Consider the following 15,969-nt stretch of genomic DNA (forward strand, 5'->3'; position numbering starts at 1 on the left):
AGAGAGAGCGCGTGCTTTCTACTTAGAAAAGTAAAAAAGAGCTAACGCTAATCAGAGCCAACGGGCTGCAGGTGTTTGAACTTTTCGGCTGCAAGTTTCATTTGCGTCTGATAATTTGTTGATGACAACAGCAGCAGCAGCAGCAGCAGCAGCAACAGCAACAACAACTGTTTCGCGTGCCTCAGGCCATTAAGCAATAACAACAACAATAAGTTCGTTCAACTGCAGACGATTTCAAAATATATATATGTATATATATATATATATATATGCCCACAAGGCAGGCTGGGGCGAGTTCAGGTTGATTGAACCGACAGCAGCCTCAGTGCATGCGCAGCTACGCAGCTGTCCTTGCCTTGTGACAATCTCAACAACAACAGCAGCAGCAACAACAGCAACAAATTCAGCGTAGACTACGCAAATTGTTGGGGTAGGCGACACTTCAGCGACAGAGACAGAGAAAGAGAGTAACAGAGAGAGAGAGCGCGAAAATTCATTTACAACTTTTGTAAATTATTAACATATCAACAGCAACAGTTGCTGTTGCAGTTGCAATTACAATTGCACACAATGTATTTGCATTGCGCTTGTTTCATGGTCATGCATTAAATATAAATAAATAAAAGAGTTAAATGCACATGCAGATAATAAAACAAAACAATGTTCTGCGTTTCCTGCACTTTTCACTTCCTGTCCTCCAATCTTTGTTAACACTTCCTCTCGCCTGTGCGAAAATGAACTTTGCATGAAATTTAATTTTTGCACGTGGTCTTTGCTTAAGACTAAACTTATTGCGGAAGCTACGAACTGAATGAATGCGTAACTGAGCAAAAAAAAAAAGCAAGAACAAGAACAACGGAAGTTGTATGCGTGCATTAAGAAAATATGATCAAAAATGCGATAATTTTCTTTTCATCAGCAACAATTGCTCTGAGAACTTTTTGCCAAACACACACACACACACACACACAGTTCAAACGAAATGCTTGACGTGCGAATCAAACTTAATGCGAATTTGATTAAAGTGGTTTTTTTTAGGCACAGCCATGTCGTATACGTAATATTCATAATACATTTCGAAATGCGTATGCATCATATATTCGTGGAATTTAATCTAAGTAACACTTTTTTTAAGCTGCAACATATTTTAAATAATTTTTGCTACGTATACGTAATGTGCACTTGTGGACAATGCACATTTTATCTTTTATTTTTAAGCGTAAGTCAGTAGCCAGTTTGTAATTTTTATAGCTTTTAATTTAAATATAATTTTTGTATTTATTTTTTATATTAACCTTTAATTTCAATTCAATTTTTATTGCCAACTTTGAACTCTTATTTTCAATTAGAATTAAACAAATTATATGAATGCTTAACTCCATGTTCAAGTACTCATTAAAATATTTAACATTATTAATTGCATTAAGCTGTTTAAAACAATTTATATGCGAAATATTGCGTTACAATTTGAATATTTAATAAATACAATTTTATTACTTGTTTATAATTCTAAAGTGTTTAAACCCAGTAAACAACGCAAAGCTCTTCAAAGCTTTAATATTTAAGATAATTTTTGCATATGTATGCGTGTGTGTGTGCGTGTGTGTGTCTGCGCTCACAAATTGAATTCTACTGCGTTGTAGGTGCATTGAACTTATTGTTTATTTAATTTGCGTGCTCATACACACGCCAAGAAACAAAAATTCAAATAAAAATGCTGATATTTTTGTATCATGAGCAATAGAGAGAGAGAGAGAGAGAGCGAAAGAGCGAAGAGAAAGTGTTTGCAATAGAGAGTAAAAGAGTAATCACTTGACTGTGGCTCAACAACCCTCAAATATATATTTGCACCCTATCAAGCACCCACCCCAGCCCTCTCCTTGACCTAGGCACAGGCACAGGCACGAGCAACTGACGTACTTAACCTCGAAAATAAACTTTGGGCTTTTCAAGTTCATTGCCGTGCCTTAACCTCAGTCGCAGTCGCAGCCTGGTGCGTTGCCATTTTATTGTTATTGTTGATATTGCCGACGCCACTGTTAATTTGCTTTGCATTTATGATCAATATTATGCATACAATCCATCTATGTATATAGATATAGAAATGGCGCATTAGATATCCAAGTAGTGTGTGTGTGTGTGTGTGTGTGTATTAATTGCTTTCAATTTTCCACTTTTGCGTTTTTGGAGCTCTTCTTCTCTCTTGTTTAGCCTTGCTTTGTTGCACCCGCATATTTACCGGTTCCTGCTAATTACTATATAGAACTTTATTCATGAATGACTTGTCATTTTATGCTCTAGCTGATATTTATAGCATTCAATATATACTACGCTTGAATTTGTGGTACGGCAATCAAACAAAATTGAAATATTAAATAAAGTAAAAATTATAATTTTTTTTATATATATGTTTGGTTTTAATTAAAAATTAAGCAACAATTCGCACATATTATAACTAAGTATATTTTATAGTTTATTTTTATATTTGTAAGACGAATTTTTCGATTTTAATTAATAATAAATTACTATAATAATATTTGTTAGCATAGAGCAGACAACAAAGTAAAGTTTTTTTCTTTGCGCTTTTGCACCACTGTGCGTATACGCTATAATCAGCTGTTCGCTGTGTTGTGGCTTTCGTTTATTACAGTTTATTCCCAGTCCACAGCTGTTTGGCTTGTTGCATTGTTTGTCTTTTGCTTTTTGTTTTTGTTTCTTGCATTTGCTTGGGCATGTTCTTTTGCTTTATATTCCTGTTTCTTCGCTTTGCTCTCGTACGTGCAAAAGCAAGATAAAAATTGTTTTGTCAGTGTATTTGTGTTGCTTACTGCGCAACATTATAAAAAAAAAAAAGAAACAGAAGAAGACAAATTAATGAATCGACTTACATAGTATTGTTGTCGTTGTCGTTGTTGTTGTTGTTGTTGTTGTTGCAGCTGCTGCTGAATCGTTGTTGTCGTTGAAGTTTGCATTGCTTATTAGCTTCGGCATAATTATTCTCGTTGGTGTTAATGTTTTTGCTGTTGCACGGTATTTGGCCCAAAAGGGACGCGAATTCGAATTGTAATACATTTTGGCCTGTTGCCTGGGCTTGCTCAAATTGCTGTTGTTGTTGCTGTTGTAATTGCAGCTGCGATATTGCTTACGCTGCTGCTCCTGTTCCAGCTCTGGCTTGCGCTTGTAGCCTGTCGAGGTTGTTGTTGTTGCTGTCGTGGCATGTGGCACTTGCTGCATGTTGCAAATGTTTGTTGTATTTGTCGCTTTGGCGCCCAATAAATGCGCATAGTTTGTTAACTTGTCTCTTTGTTTTTCACACACACACACACACACACACAGACAATGGAATTGCCAGATATATTTCTTGAGAGAAGCCGCCGCCTGCCACGTTTGACGTCACAGCAACGAAACTGGCGCGCAAAGTTTTGACTTTTTACGCAGCACTTGAACAATACAATTTATTTTATTTATTTTTATATATACAATATTTTGTATATATACGATCGTAAGTAGTCACAATGTTACTGTTTGTCTTACACACACACAGACAGACATACACTTGAGTATTTATTGCACAATTTGTTGCGTTTGTTAAACACACACAGACAAACGCAAACTCGAAAAAAAATTGTGATTTCAAAACTAGCACAAAAATATTGCACGCCCAGCTGCCTGACTTGTTGACCAGCAACAACAAAATAAATGGCACTGATTGAAGCTCAGCATGGACTGCCAACAGCCAGCGCGGCCAACGGCAGCGACGCAGACGCAGACGTAGACGTAGACGCCAACGACAGCAGCAGCGACAGCCAAAACAAAAGCAACAGCAACAGCAACAAAAATTGAACTTGCCAATTGAGTGCAACTGTAAGTGTAACGCTCTCGACGACGCTTCGCGCGCTCTTCGTTTTGATTTTGCAAACAAAGAAGTCGTCGCTGTTGCTGCGTCGCTGTCGCTGTTGCTGTTGCTGTTGCTGCTTACGTCGCTGCCGCTTCTCAGTTGGGGGCTACTGCTAAGGCTGCTGACGCATGTCTTGACTTGAATTGCGCCTAACCCAGTTCAAGTGTCGTCATTGTCAGTGTGCTTGTGGTCATGGAGCATAGCTACACCCAAAAAGCTTTCCTAGCAAATTGCTCAAGTCACTATGATAAATGCAAAAAGAGAGTGAAAGCTGCTGCTTCTTCTTCAGCAGTAGCAGCAGCGTTTACAGTGGGCAAATTCTATATTTCGCACGTATGCTTTACATTTAGATTTCTGTTGTGTCACTTACCTAATTATAGTCGAATTGAATATATAATACACTTTATTTATGTTATCGTCTGTCTGTTTGAATTCAATTTACACTGCATCCGCTTGCTTAGAGCTCAAAAAGTCATCTGGCGATAGTTGACCTGTCACAGGACCTATTTATGCATGCATAGGTAGCAGATAATAAAGTATAGCTGCCCATAAAGTGATTAAAAACACATTGCTTATAGGTAAATAACCCAAAAGCCAGACAGGTAGTCAAAAGTGCAAGCAAGCAGACGCATGTCTAACATTTATGATATCTGCTATTTCTTTTTATACACTTGGAATGGAATGCAAGAGGGTATTATGAAGTTGGGAAAATCTATGTAGCAGGCAGAATAAGGCGTGGCAAACACCATTAAATAAAGATACATACATATGTTTATTCTGGATCAACTGCGGCGATGTAGCGCTGAGCGTCTGAGCGAGCTTGCTTTATTATTATTTAAATATTTATAAATAAGACTAACTAAGATTTGATTGTGTTTCTTAATGCTTACAATAAATGTTGGGTATGTTTAACACCCGTATTATATACATTTTTTTTATTACATATACATTTTTACATCTATCTATTACCATGGAAAAAAGTAAATAAGTCCGATAGCTTCAGACATACACAGCTGCCATGTGGTTGCCCAAGTCAAAGTGTATAAGTAAGTTGATTGCGCTCTACTTTAATACGATCCTCTTTTAGCTGCAGTTTGCAGTGCTCTGCTTCACTGTGCAGCAAGCAAAAGGCAGACAACAAAAGCTTTTGCCAAAGCTTTGGCTGAGCTTTGATTGGAAACTTAACTGTACGCGCTGCTGCTGATAAGAAGCGCAGCAGCAGCAGCGCAGTTAAGCAGCTATTGTTGGCTTTTGTTTTGAGCGCGAAATTCTAAACAGAAAACTCAGCGCGTTGGCAATTAGTATACAATGCATAAATGCATATGTATGTATGTAATTATTTATACATATTTATGTATGCGTACATGTCATGTGCCAAGTGTGTGTGTGTGTGTGTGTGTGTGTGTGCGATTGTCAATAGAGTTGTGGGGCTCGAGGCAGCAACAGGCACGTACTTTGGCATGATCTTTGGCCACTCAGCGCGTTTGCTCTCGACTGCGAAGCGCATCCACTGGATATGCATAGCAATAAAAATAAACTGAGCTGAGCTGAGCTCTGAGCTCTGATCAATGCCAGTCAATTGCGTTTCAAATTTCTACAGATCTTTTTTTTGTTTTTTTTTTCCAGCATCAACGAGACTTTATCATGACAACGAACAATGCAAATTGCATGCTTCAACACTGACTCAGACGTATTCCTCGCTCACTCGTAAGCGAACGAGAGTTAGTAATGAATATCAGCAAATAAAACGGTAAACGGGAGAGGGAGCAGCAGCGGCAGCGGGAGAGAGAGAGAGAGACGCGCTGCTTAAAATGGGTCATCGTGTCATGTTTAACTTTGAATGTCGGACAGCGCGTTTGGGCAAACAGCTGAAGGAAGTCGGCATAACAAAGTAAACAAAGGCAAGCAAAAAATTGAATGCATACATACGCATATACGTATATGTATGTATGTATGTATGTAAATAGTGAGAAAGTAAGAACAAATGCTGAAGAGTAAACAGAGCTCAATCCGTTTACACTGTCTACTAACTGTTTTGATAGCTTAACACATTTTTTATTAACGCTGTGCTAAATTTAAAATAATAACATTAGTTATGTTTGCATGCATGCATGTGTGTGTGTGTGTGTGTCTGTGTTTGTTGTATTTTTAGCACTCACCAGCTGAATTTTCTTTGTCGCTTTTTGCACTTTGCACATGAACTTCGTCGATCTGAGTTTACTTGAACTTGCAAATCGGTTGCACTTGAGTTTAATTGAATTTAATATTACTATTGTTATTGCTATTTTTATTTGTGGCAGGTCCGCTCTGCAGCGCGTTCGTTTATCAACTAAGCGGCAACGTGAGCTTCTACAGTACAACAAAAAAAATTCTATACATATACATACACATACATAAATTTCTACATATGTATGTGTACATATGCATAATAAGTTTAAACAGCAAAATAATAAAAATAATAATCGTGCTGCATAAGTATATGTACTTATGTAAATGAGTAAACATTTATAATAAAGCGGGTCCCAGCAGCGTATTTGCTCTTCTTCTTCTTCTTCATTTTATTTAGTATTTTTTCTTGATTTATTTGTTGATTTTTGTGGTAGGTCATCAAAAAGCGAGCGAACGATTCGTCATTTCTCTTTTCTTGCTTTTCGTTTTACATGATTAGTTATTTAATGTGTACTTTAGTTAATTACAAGCTTTTAGTGCACTTTATTAAATTATTTTAGGGCAGTGTCAAGCTGCGCGCGCGAATGAAATAAATGAATAAACAATTTAAAAATAAACAATGTAGTAATAATTTTGAAAAGTATTTTGTTCTAGTAGTAGTGCTTATTAAATTATATGAAAAAAATTACAATTTTTTATTTTTATATCTAAAAAACACTGCAATATTATTAACAAAATATAGTATTAAAATAAAATATATTTACATATTCCATAATCAATTTGCTATAAAAGTTTTATCAATTATATTTGCAGGCTTTCAATGTAAGACCCGGAGGTTGCTTAAAATTAGTCAAGGCAACAGAAGGCGTGGCAGATCCTATATAATGCATACATTCTGATTTTCCAGCTATATATGTACATATATATTTTTCTAAATATATTAAATGCATTACCTCGTTACACTCATTTCATACCGAAACGCATAAATAATTCATTTCATTTATTTGTGAAACACAGCTGACTGCATTAAATATAAACTGGAGAAAGCTTAAGGAGCTGTCTTGCATTGAAAGCAGCTCCCAACTTTCTTAGCTGCAATAAAGAATACCAGAGAATCTGCCAAGTTTCCTCATAAGACAGACCAACATGTAAATCGTTCGATAAACGCGCTCGAGATTAGATAAGAATCGAATATAGGACAAACCATTGTCTTCTACTTGAGTTTTGACATAGATTTGAACAGAAATTACGCACCTAAGTCAAGTCACTTGCCTCGCCGCTGTGTCAATAAGAGTTTTAATTACCAGACCGCTTGATTAACTATTGAGTGCGTACAACTTGTCGTATACGCAATCAGCAATTGCACTATTTTGTTTTGCTATTTTATTGTTTGCTCGCTGCATTTATGCCAAGCAAATGTAATTCGAGTGCCCGAAGGCTGTCACATATTGTTCAGTTAGTATATAATATAATATATCTGTGTTTCTTATACTGCGTATTGTTATTCAAAATGGAAATATTTCTATATATACAACAGATATGACTAATAGCTGCACGAACTGTTGGCATTTTGGCTTAAAGCTGACGCAATTTTCAGATTGTTAAGTTCATAAAGAATTTATTATAAACTTATATTTTTATATAATAATGTGCAAAATGCTAGCATAACTTTTCTATAAATGCAAATCATTGTCAATATATTAAACTGTAAAATGTAATTTTGTTTCTTAGAATTCTAGGAAATCTCATATTAGATTTAATTATCAAGCATCAAGATTTATTTGCAATAAAAACAATAAATCTAATTTGGCAACATTTATAATACTCTTAATAATTAAATATACAAAAACTATATTTATTTCCTTAACAATGATTAATTGAATATTAAAGAATTCATAAAAAAGTTAACAAATAAGTAAACAAAATATAGCCATATCAAATTTAAATTTAAGTCTTTGAAATATAAACAATAAATGTACAAAATTTGTCATATTTTAGTATAACAAATTTGTATAATAAATGTACAATATATATAATTTAACAATATCAATTCAATTCAATTATTTGCTACCAAAAAATCTAAGAAGTTGGTAATTGAAAATAAAAATAGTTGCAATGTATGAAAAATAAAATGCAAATGTTGAGTATTTAAAAATCGTTTTTAATTCTTAAAATCGATGTAAACTCAATTAAAAAAATCCAGTTTAACTGAAGAAGCTGCTAATCAATAGCTTATCAGACAATTACAGTAAATACTGCTATGAAACACTTGAGTCTAAGGGCTCGAGATTAGGCTAGCTGGCTGGCACTTCTAACAAGCAATTGCAAATAATCAAATATATGTTTTCTATATATGTGTGTGTGGCTTAGTTATGGGTTAGTCCAACTTGATAAGCCAACATATATTTAGTGCGGTCCTCTGGTCTGTTAACAGTTTTCGAAGCAACGCGCAGCAGGTTGGAAGTTAATATTGATTGATTGAATTAGAAATGAAGCTGCTAAGCGAACAGCCGCCCAAGTATCTCAACGAGGAGTTCTTCAAGACAGCCTTAGAGGATGGGCTGCGTGAGATGCGTGTGGAGATAAAGAAAGTGGTGTTCAGTGAATCGAGCGGCAGTGGAGCCGGCGAGAATTATTGCAGCAAGATCTATCGGGCTCGGGCGCTCTATCGCAGCAGCAAGCGGCAGCGGGACGAGGAGCTGCAGCTGATAGTGAAGATTATTGCCATAACGCCGGCGACGCAGTTCCTGGAGGAGCTGGCCGTCTATCTGCGGGAGAAGGTCTTCTACTTTGATGTGCTGGGCAAGCTGCAGGTGCTGATCGGCGATGGCTGCCAGTTCGGCGCCAAGTGTCTGCATACAACGCGTCTGCCCATCCAGACGATTGTCTTTGACGATCTCACGCAGTATGGCTACAAGCTGGCCAGTCGCCAGTGCGGACTCAATGAGGAGCACTGCGTCGTGGTGCTCACCAAGCTGGCCAAGTTCCATGCCAGCTCCATGCTGCTGGCGGAGAAGGATCCCGCTCTGCGTGCTCATTTCATCAGCGGCATGCTCGATGAGCATTACATTCGTACCAACGAGCGCTTCATCAAGTTCATGACGCTGCAGCTGAGCACTTTGGCCAGCCTGGTGAGCAACTGGCCGGGCCATGAGCAGCTCGCATTGAAGCTGCAGCGCCACTGCGACAATATCAAGGAGAATCTAGTGCGCACAGGTCGATCGCTGCCTGGTGAACTAACTGTGCTCAATCATGGCGATCTTTGGGTGAACAATGTCATGTTCAAATATCACGATCAGCTGCCCACCAAACCCATGGATGCAATTTTTGTGAGTACAGACAATAGAAGTATTCGATTTATACTTGAAAATAATGAATCAATTTTAAATAGACTTAATACGAATATATATTTCAATATTATGCCCACATTTTGCTATGAAAAACTCAATTGATATGAATATTTTTTATTCGAATTCAATCGAATCTCAACTTTTTTGCTTTTATAATTTTATTTTAATTTATATATTTATTTACATGATCAATTATTATACAAACTAATATAATAACTAATGTAGGCAGTGCTAGCTGTTAATCAATTATCAATTAAAACAAATTATAAAATATCACAAATATTTGTTTAAATTACTTTAGATAATCATTTTACATTTTCTCTTTATAATATTTATAAATAGGTTGTACTTTGTAGACTTATTTAGTAAACATTCTATATATAGGCAACCTCTATATAAAAAGACAACAGCAATTGTTGTGTTTCTAATATTTTTATTTTTCGATTTTCCACTTTGATTTTCATTCTTTTGTATAGTATCAATTACAGCTAAGATTTAATTAACAACTTTCAACTAACAAAATGTGTTTTATAAATAAAACATAAAGCTGATTCAGCTTACATTTCATACTTCTTTTTGCTATAATTTTTTTATATAGTCAAGTCGCTTGAAAAATTTTTTAAAATAATATTTCAAATTAATTGTATTATGCACTGAACTAAGACATTTGTTATTTGTTTTATATTATTATTATATTTTATATTTTACTGAATTTGTTTTTCTCCTTTACCCAGGTGGACTTTCAAAACAGTTTCTTTGGCAGTCCGGGCTGTGACATAAACTTCTTCCTCAACAGCAGCGTCCAGCTGGACGTGCTCATCCATCGGCGGGAGTTTCTCATACAGACTTACTACGCATCGCTGCGCCAGAGTCTGGAGCAGATGCACTCACCACTTGTGCCCAGTTTCGAAGAGATTCAGCATGAGATTCACGCTCGTGAACTTTATGGCTTCTTCTCAGCGTACGCCTTCTTGCCCATGGTGACCATGAAGAAGGAGCACTCCCATGACATAAGCATTGAGGCCTTGACCAACGAGGAGTTTGCCAAGCAGAAGGTCCAACTAATGTTCACATCGAATCCACGCACCATGGACACATTACGCTTCGCACTTCGACGATTCGATGAGTTGGGCATTTTTGATTGATATGCATACTTATGTTACATACTATAGTATTCGAAATACTTTTTTTTTTTTGTTAGTTTGCAATTATTTTTTTTATAGCTCTAAGGCGTATTATATGTGAAATATACGAAATGATATATAATAAAAAAAATGTTGTTTTTATTGCAATTGGAATTGGAACTTCGGAAGTCGAAGAAAATTAAAAAAAAAAAAATTTCATCTAAAATATTTAATTTTTTTATTTATGCAAATGCAGCTTGATAATTTTATTTTGATTTTTCAAAAATGAGCATCGAATAGAATTAAAAGCAATATGTTTTTTTTTTAATTTATTGCTTACAAAATTGCACATTGTATAAATAAATTAAGCTTAAAATAAAAAAAAAAAAAAATTAAATAATATATTTAATGTGCTTAAAACTCCCACGTGGACAGCCACTTGAGTGGATACATTGTGGAGTTGGGTTCGTTGGCCAGTGGGCCACTCATGCCATAGGCCAGGGGGGAGAAGAGCACAAAGCTATAGGCAACCAGTGAGAGCATCGTGCCCAGCAGCGCGTGCTGTAGCCATTTGGGCAGCGGGCGAATTAAATAGCTGAACATAATGCCTAAGAGAGATTTGTATATTGAATGAAGGCATATAGAAAGAAAGTCCTTTGGCTCTTACCCGTGAGCAGCGAGTTGAAGATAAGCGCTGGGAAGTAATGATGGAAGTAGAGCACACGTCCCATGGCCCAGAAGGGCAGATAGTGCAGCAGCCAGCCGACAAATAGCCAAGCAGCAGCCTTCAAGGACAAGGCACTTGGACTGCCAGCAGCGAAGGGCAAGCTCTTCATGCCGCCAGCTCTCGCACCCGCACGGCAGTCGCAGGATTCGCTGTATTGCGTCAAGTCTTCAACTTGCTCCTCACTCAATGTTGCAGCAGCAGCAGCTTGACCCTCGCGTCTTTGTTGCAGCACTGCATTCCACAGGAACACGACGACAAAGAGTGCCAGGAAGACTAAATTGCTCCACCAGATTATGGGATTCCCCAGCAGATAGATGCGATAGCTGCTGCCAGAAAAGAATTGGCCCTAATGCAAGAATTTATTAGCATTATGCTTAGCATTGAACAAATCGGCAAACTCACTCTGTAGTTGATGGGCCACTGCCAAGGTCGACTCGTTACTTCGCCATCCTTGGGCTTAAGTCCAGCATTGCCTTGCAGCATGACCGCATGCGATTCCAGAAATCGCGCAAAGAATCCAGGAGCATAAACGCTAAAGTTAACATTGGGCACTGAAATGCAAACACAGCAACAATAAATATTTGAAATTATAATAAGATTAAGTGGCAATGTTTAACTTGTTGTAATTAAATATTTTTGAAGAATACTTTGCAGCTCACATAACTTTGTGCTTAATAATTAAACGATAAACTTTATAAAAAGTTATTAAAAATAAGCAATCAATAAGCTAAGACTTTCCAACTTGAAGTCTGCAAACTTAATTTTGAAATTTTAGTGGTCTAAATATTTAGTTACTGCAACTAATTGAATCGACGCCCATTCATACAAAATAACTTAAAATGTAAACTTGTGTCGCTTTAAGTCAAAATCTATCTGAGGCCTCATTTAGACCTGCTGGCTTTGGGTCTTGACCTGAATGATTTGCAAAGTAATTAATTACTAGCCCAGCTGCGGTGGAGAATTATCAATGCCCTCAACTTAACAACAGAAGGATTCGTCTCTTTGGCCAGCATCTCTGTTGAACTCACCATAATGTAAAATGCTAATGAAATTCTAATTAAGCTACAAGTAAACTGTCGAGTCGACGGCCTTTAAATTAAACTTGTAAGTAATTATATAATAAATATTAATTACTTACTATGTATAGCTGATTTAATTTGTTTGCCAACTTACGCAACTTATGCCGGTTATCCTCAATATTCCAGTGGGCGTATTTGTCGCGCAGGTTGAGATTGCAGGAGACCTCCTGCTGCTCAAAGCCCCATTTGGGCAGCTGCTTGCCACTGGAGGTAAGCGCACAATTTTGCAAATAATGGACAAACTTGAGCTTGGATGTAACCGCATTGATGCTCTCATTGGCCTTGCCACCCACAATAAGCACGCGCCACACGTCGTTGGCATCGCCGACGCCCAGCTGAAGAGATAAACAGATGCTCACTGGCTGGGATGGGAAATTCATGCTGAAGCGCTTACCTCGCCATAGCCGGTGACTTGCAAATGCTTCTTTGTCATGGGCGCCGCTTCGCTGTGCGAGTGCAGATTGCGCTTGGTCACCAGATGCTCCAGGCGCAGCAGATCGCCATGACGCAGCAGCTGGAGCTTCTTGTCGGGCAGCGCCTGCTTGTTGTACGGCTTGATCAGCCAAATGTTGTTGTCATCCTTGTGCGTATAGGTGGTGACCTGCTGCTGCCGCGCGCCGCTGCCCTTGGGATACAAATGGGAGTGGGAGTGCAGATAGCCGCCACCAGTCTTGTGGTTCTTGATGGTCACCAAGGCGCCATAGGCCACATGGCGTGGCATGCTGGCATTGTAGAGCGAGTTGCCAATGAGCCGAGACTGAAAGGCGGAGCTATAGAAGCCATCGCCGTTGCCACTGCGATTGAGCACGCGCAGATGAATGTAGAAGAAGACAATGTAGAGCAGAATGGGCCACAGAATCAGCGTCAGGGCGCGACTGGCAATCTGCTTGAAGGTCTCCACTATGGGCTGCCGCAGATCGCCAAGTATCAGCCACAGCTCGCTGGCCGTATGCAGACCCACCAGCAGCACCACAAACAGACCCACGAACTTCACGCTGATGGTGCAGGACAACATCGTGCCCGTCAGCAGCAGCCAAAGCCACCAGCGCAGCGAGTACGAGCCGCCGGCCAACGTGTGCTTCGAGATCTTCACCATGCCCCAAACGGAGCCCATCATAAAGAACAGCAGTATGGGATCCAGCAGTATGTACTGATTGAGCGTAAGCAGACCCACATCTAAGCCACAAATAAATGTTAGTACATATAGATAGCATAGCTATATATCTATATACTTGCCAAAGATCAGGTACGCAGCTGAGAGCAGCGCCGCCTCCTGCGAGCGCGTCAGATCGTGAACGATATCAAAGCCCATGGGAATTATCAGCGCGCCCAGCGTGGTGCAGAACTATAGAGAACATAAAAAACTACAAATTGTGCACAATTTAATAGCAGCTACTGTAGCTTACATAGCGCATGCCTTGATAGCGCGTCTCGTTGTATTTGTCGCCGGGTTTCTCAAAGGGAAAGGTGCCGTTGTAGCCAGTTAAATAGCCAGACAGGCCAATGAGCATCTGTGCCGAATATAAAATAAGCAAGCAAAGCATAAATCAGAGTAAATCTAAAATGTCTATGTCTATGTCTATGTCTATAAGCTAACATGTAATGCAGCAACAAATTTAATTAGTCTTGTAATTTGTAACTTGAACAATTCGTTAAGCAGCAAATATTATTACGCATTTATTTATGCTAAAAAATAAATGCATATTAAGTAAAATTTACAAATTTTAATTGATTAAGTTACTTTAATTTATGCATACAACAAGTAGCTATAGATTTGAGATTCAAAATATTACAATTGTTGCCGCATTGTTTCAAATTCAAAAGTTATTTTTAAAGCATTTGTAATTACCTTGCCCAGTGGTGGATGCACATCGAAGAAGAACGTGCGATTTATATACCAACTGCCCATTTTGCCAAAATGAGTTTCATCCCAACTGTCAAAAGCAAAAGTTTAGCATCTAATTAAACTGTTTCATATTGCTCTCTATATATAATACATACCATATGTGATCTGGTTCAGTTACTTTGTAGAAACGTGTGCCAAAGGTGATAAGAAAAACAACACATAGTGAAAGCCACAAGTGCCTGAAAATAAAATACCAAATAAAGTTCATGGCTTGCAAGTCTTTTGTTAGTTGGCTTACCATTTGTTTTCTTTCACTTGCGCTGGCTGCGCTTTGTCAACTGTTTTTGTTTTATTTTTGCACTTGTGCGCTCTAACTACAGTGGCAGCCATTGTTTATAACTTATTTATTTAAGTGCATTAAGTTGAAATTCTAAACTTTAAATTTGAAGCCTTTGCATTTTATGCAAGCGCACACGTCAACAAAGTCTTGGCCAAGAACGAACGATTTCTCTTCTGGCATTCTGGCTTTTTACTCACAATCACAACATAACAGCAAATGGTAAGCGTGGAACCCGAGAAAAAGAAAAAACCGGTCTTGCCACTTCACTCTTTCTCCAACAGCAGCCCCAGCAGCTGTTTTGGCTGTTGGCTGTTGGCGCTCTAAGCAAGTTCGGCAAGATATCGGCTAAGCGTGTTATCGGCCTGTTTGAGAACAACTGTTCACGTATAATACGTTTCTATTTGTTGAAATCAAATGCGTTTTTTTGCTCTCAATGGTGTACTAATACTTTTTTTTTTATAGCAGTGTTTGAAAATAAAAATTACATTTCTTGAATTGACGTGTTATATTATTACATTTTTGATTTAACAACTTTAATTTCGTTGTCAATTTGGTCTCGAGTTCGTTTCTTAAGTCTTTTTCTTTTGTTTTTATTGCTGGGTGTAATGATTTTGTTCAGGGCCTGGTTTTTGTCTCCGCTAATTGTTCGTCTTAAAAGTATGCAACGCCTTTTAGCATTGCAAGAGTTTTGCAAAAAGCTTTGCAAAAAGCTTTGCATACCACAAAGGGTTGCCAAGCACAAACGATCCTATAAAGAAAAGTATTCATATCTTGGCAGGATCAGGTCGCATTTTCAAAACTCTAAGTTTCCAGCCCTCACAACATGAGACTCTATTGATTGTTATCAAAAATATTTGGGGTCATCTTATTGTCTATCAACTTGGAAAATTTCTGCCTCAGAGCGCAAAAGAAGTTGCACATGCTGCATTAACTTTAAGTAAGATAATCCCTAGTGTTTGATTAGTAAAGAAACTTACTTTGTAGATTGTTTCAAGCAGCATGCAGAAGCTTGGGGACACCATGGAGTTGGTGCTGTAGCAGCTGGAGACGCAGCTGTATGACGACTATGTGGACTTTGAGAGCTACAGCTTTAGACGGTTCTGAAGCAGTCACGATATACAGAATGCTTACATCAAATATGTGGACACCATTGTCAACTCCTGCAAGTCCAGGATCGGCAACAAGCTCATCCATCTGAGCAGCCAGCTCTGCTGGTCAAAACGCCAACACCACGCACTCATCTCCTCCAAGAAGTGCAACTGGGAGCTGTTCAAGGCCGTCAAGCAAACCCAACAAGACCATCAAGCTGCCTGCCAACACCAGCTCCTGGTCAAGGTTACCTTTGCCAACTTTCTTCCAACTAAATGTAGAAAATATAAAAAATTAAACACAAAGTATTTAAAGAAATAAATTTCGCTGCGAAATTTTCATACAAA

At 38.1% G+C, this 15,969-nt stretch overlaps 2 protein-coding genes across 2 annotated transcripts; one reads left to right on the forward strand and one right to left on the reverse strand.

Moving 5' to 3' along the window:
• Window positions 1–8,550: 8,550 nt before the first annotated feature.
• Window positions 8,551–10,651, forward strand: LOC108606170 (the record flags this gene model as incomplete). Its single annotated transcript, XM_017996022.2, has 2 exons — window positions 8,551–9,396; window positions 10,152–10,651. Coding segments are annotated over 2 exons (1,257 nt in total), but the record flags the coding sequence as incomplete, so codon positions are not given.
• A 304-nt stretch (window positions 10,652–10,955) lies between these two features.
• On the reverse strand, window positions 10,956–14,621 carry LOC108605841 (protein O-mannosyl-transferase 2). Its single transcript, XM_017995649.1, has 10 exons — window positions 14,492–14,621; window positions 14,349–14,432; window positions 14,197–14,281; window positions 13,754–13,858; window positions 13,584–13,692; window positions 12,742–13,523; window positions 12,442–12,682; window positions 11,671–11,819; window positions 11,209–11,614; window positions 10,956–11,149 (listed from the first exon to the last, which is right to left on the reverse strand). Exons 1-10 carry the CDS (start codon window positions 14,581–14,583, stop codon window positions 10,956–10,958), a joined length of 2,247 nt encoding a protein of 748 aa, XP_017851138.1. The 5' UTR covers window positions 14,584–14,621.
• Window positions 14,622–15,969: the final 1,348 nt, after the last annotated feature.

This window comes from Drosophila busckii, chromosome X (assembly GCF_011750605.1).
Source record: "Drosophila busckii strain San Diego stock center, stock number 13000-0081.31 chromosome X, ASM1175060v1, whole genome shotgun sequence".
Lineage (NCBI taxonomy): Eukaryota > Metazoa > Arthropoda > Insecta > Diptera > Drosophilidae > Drosophila > Drosophila busckii.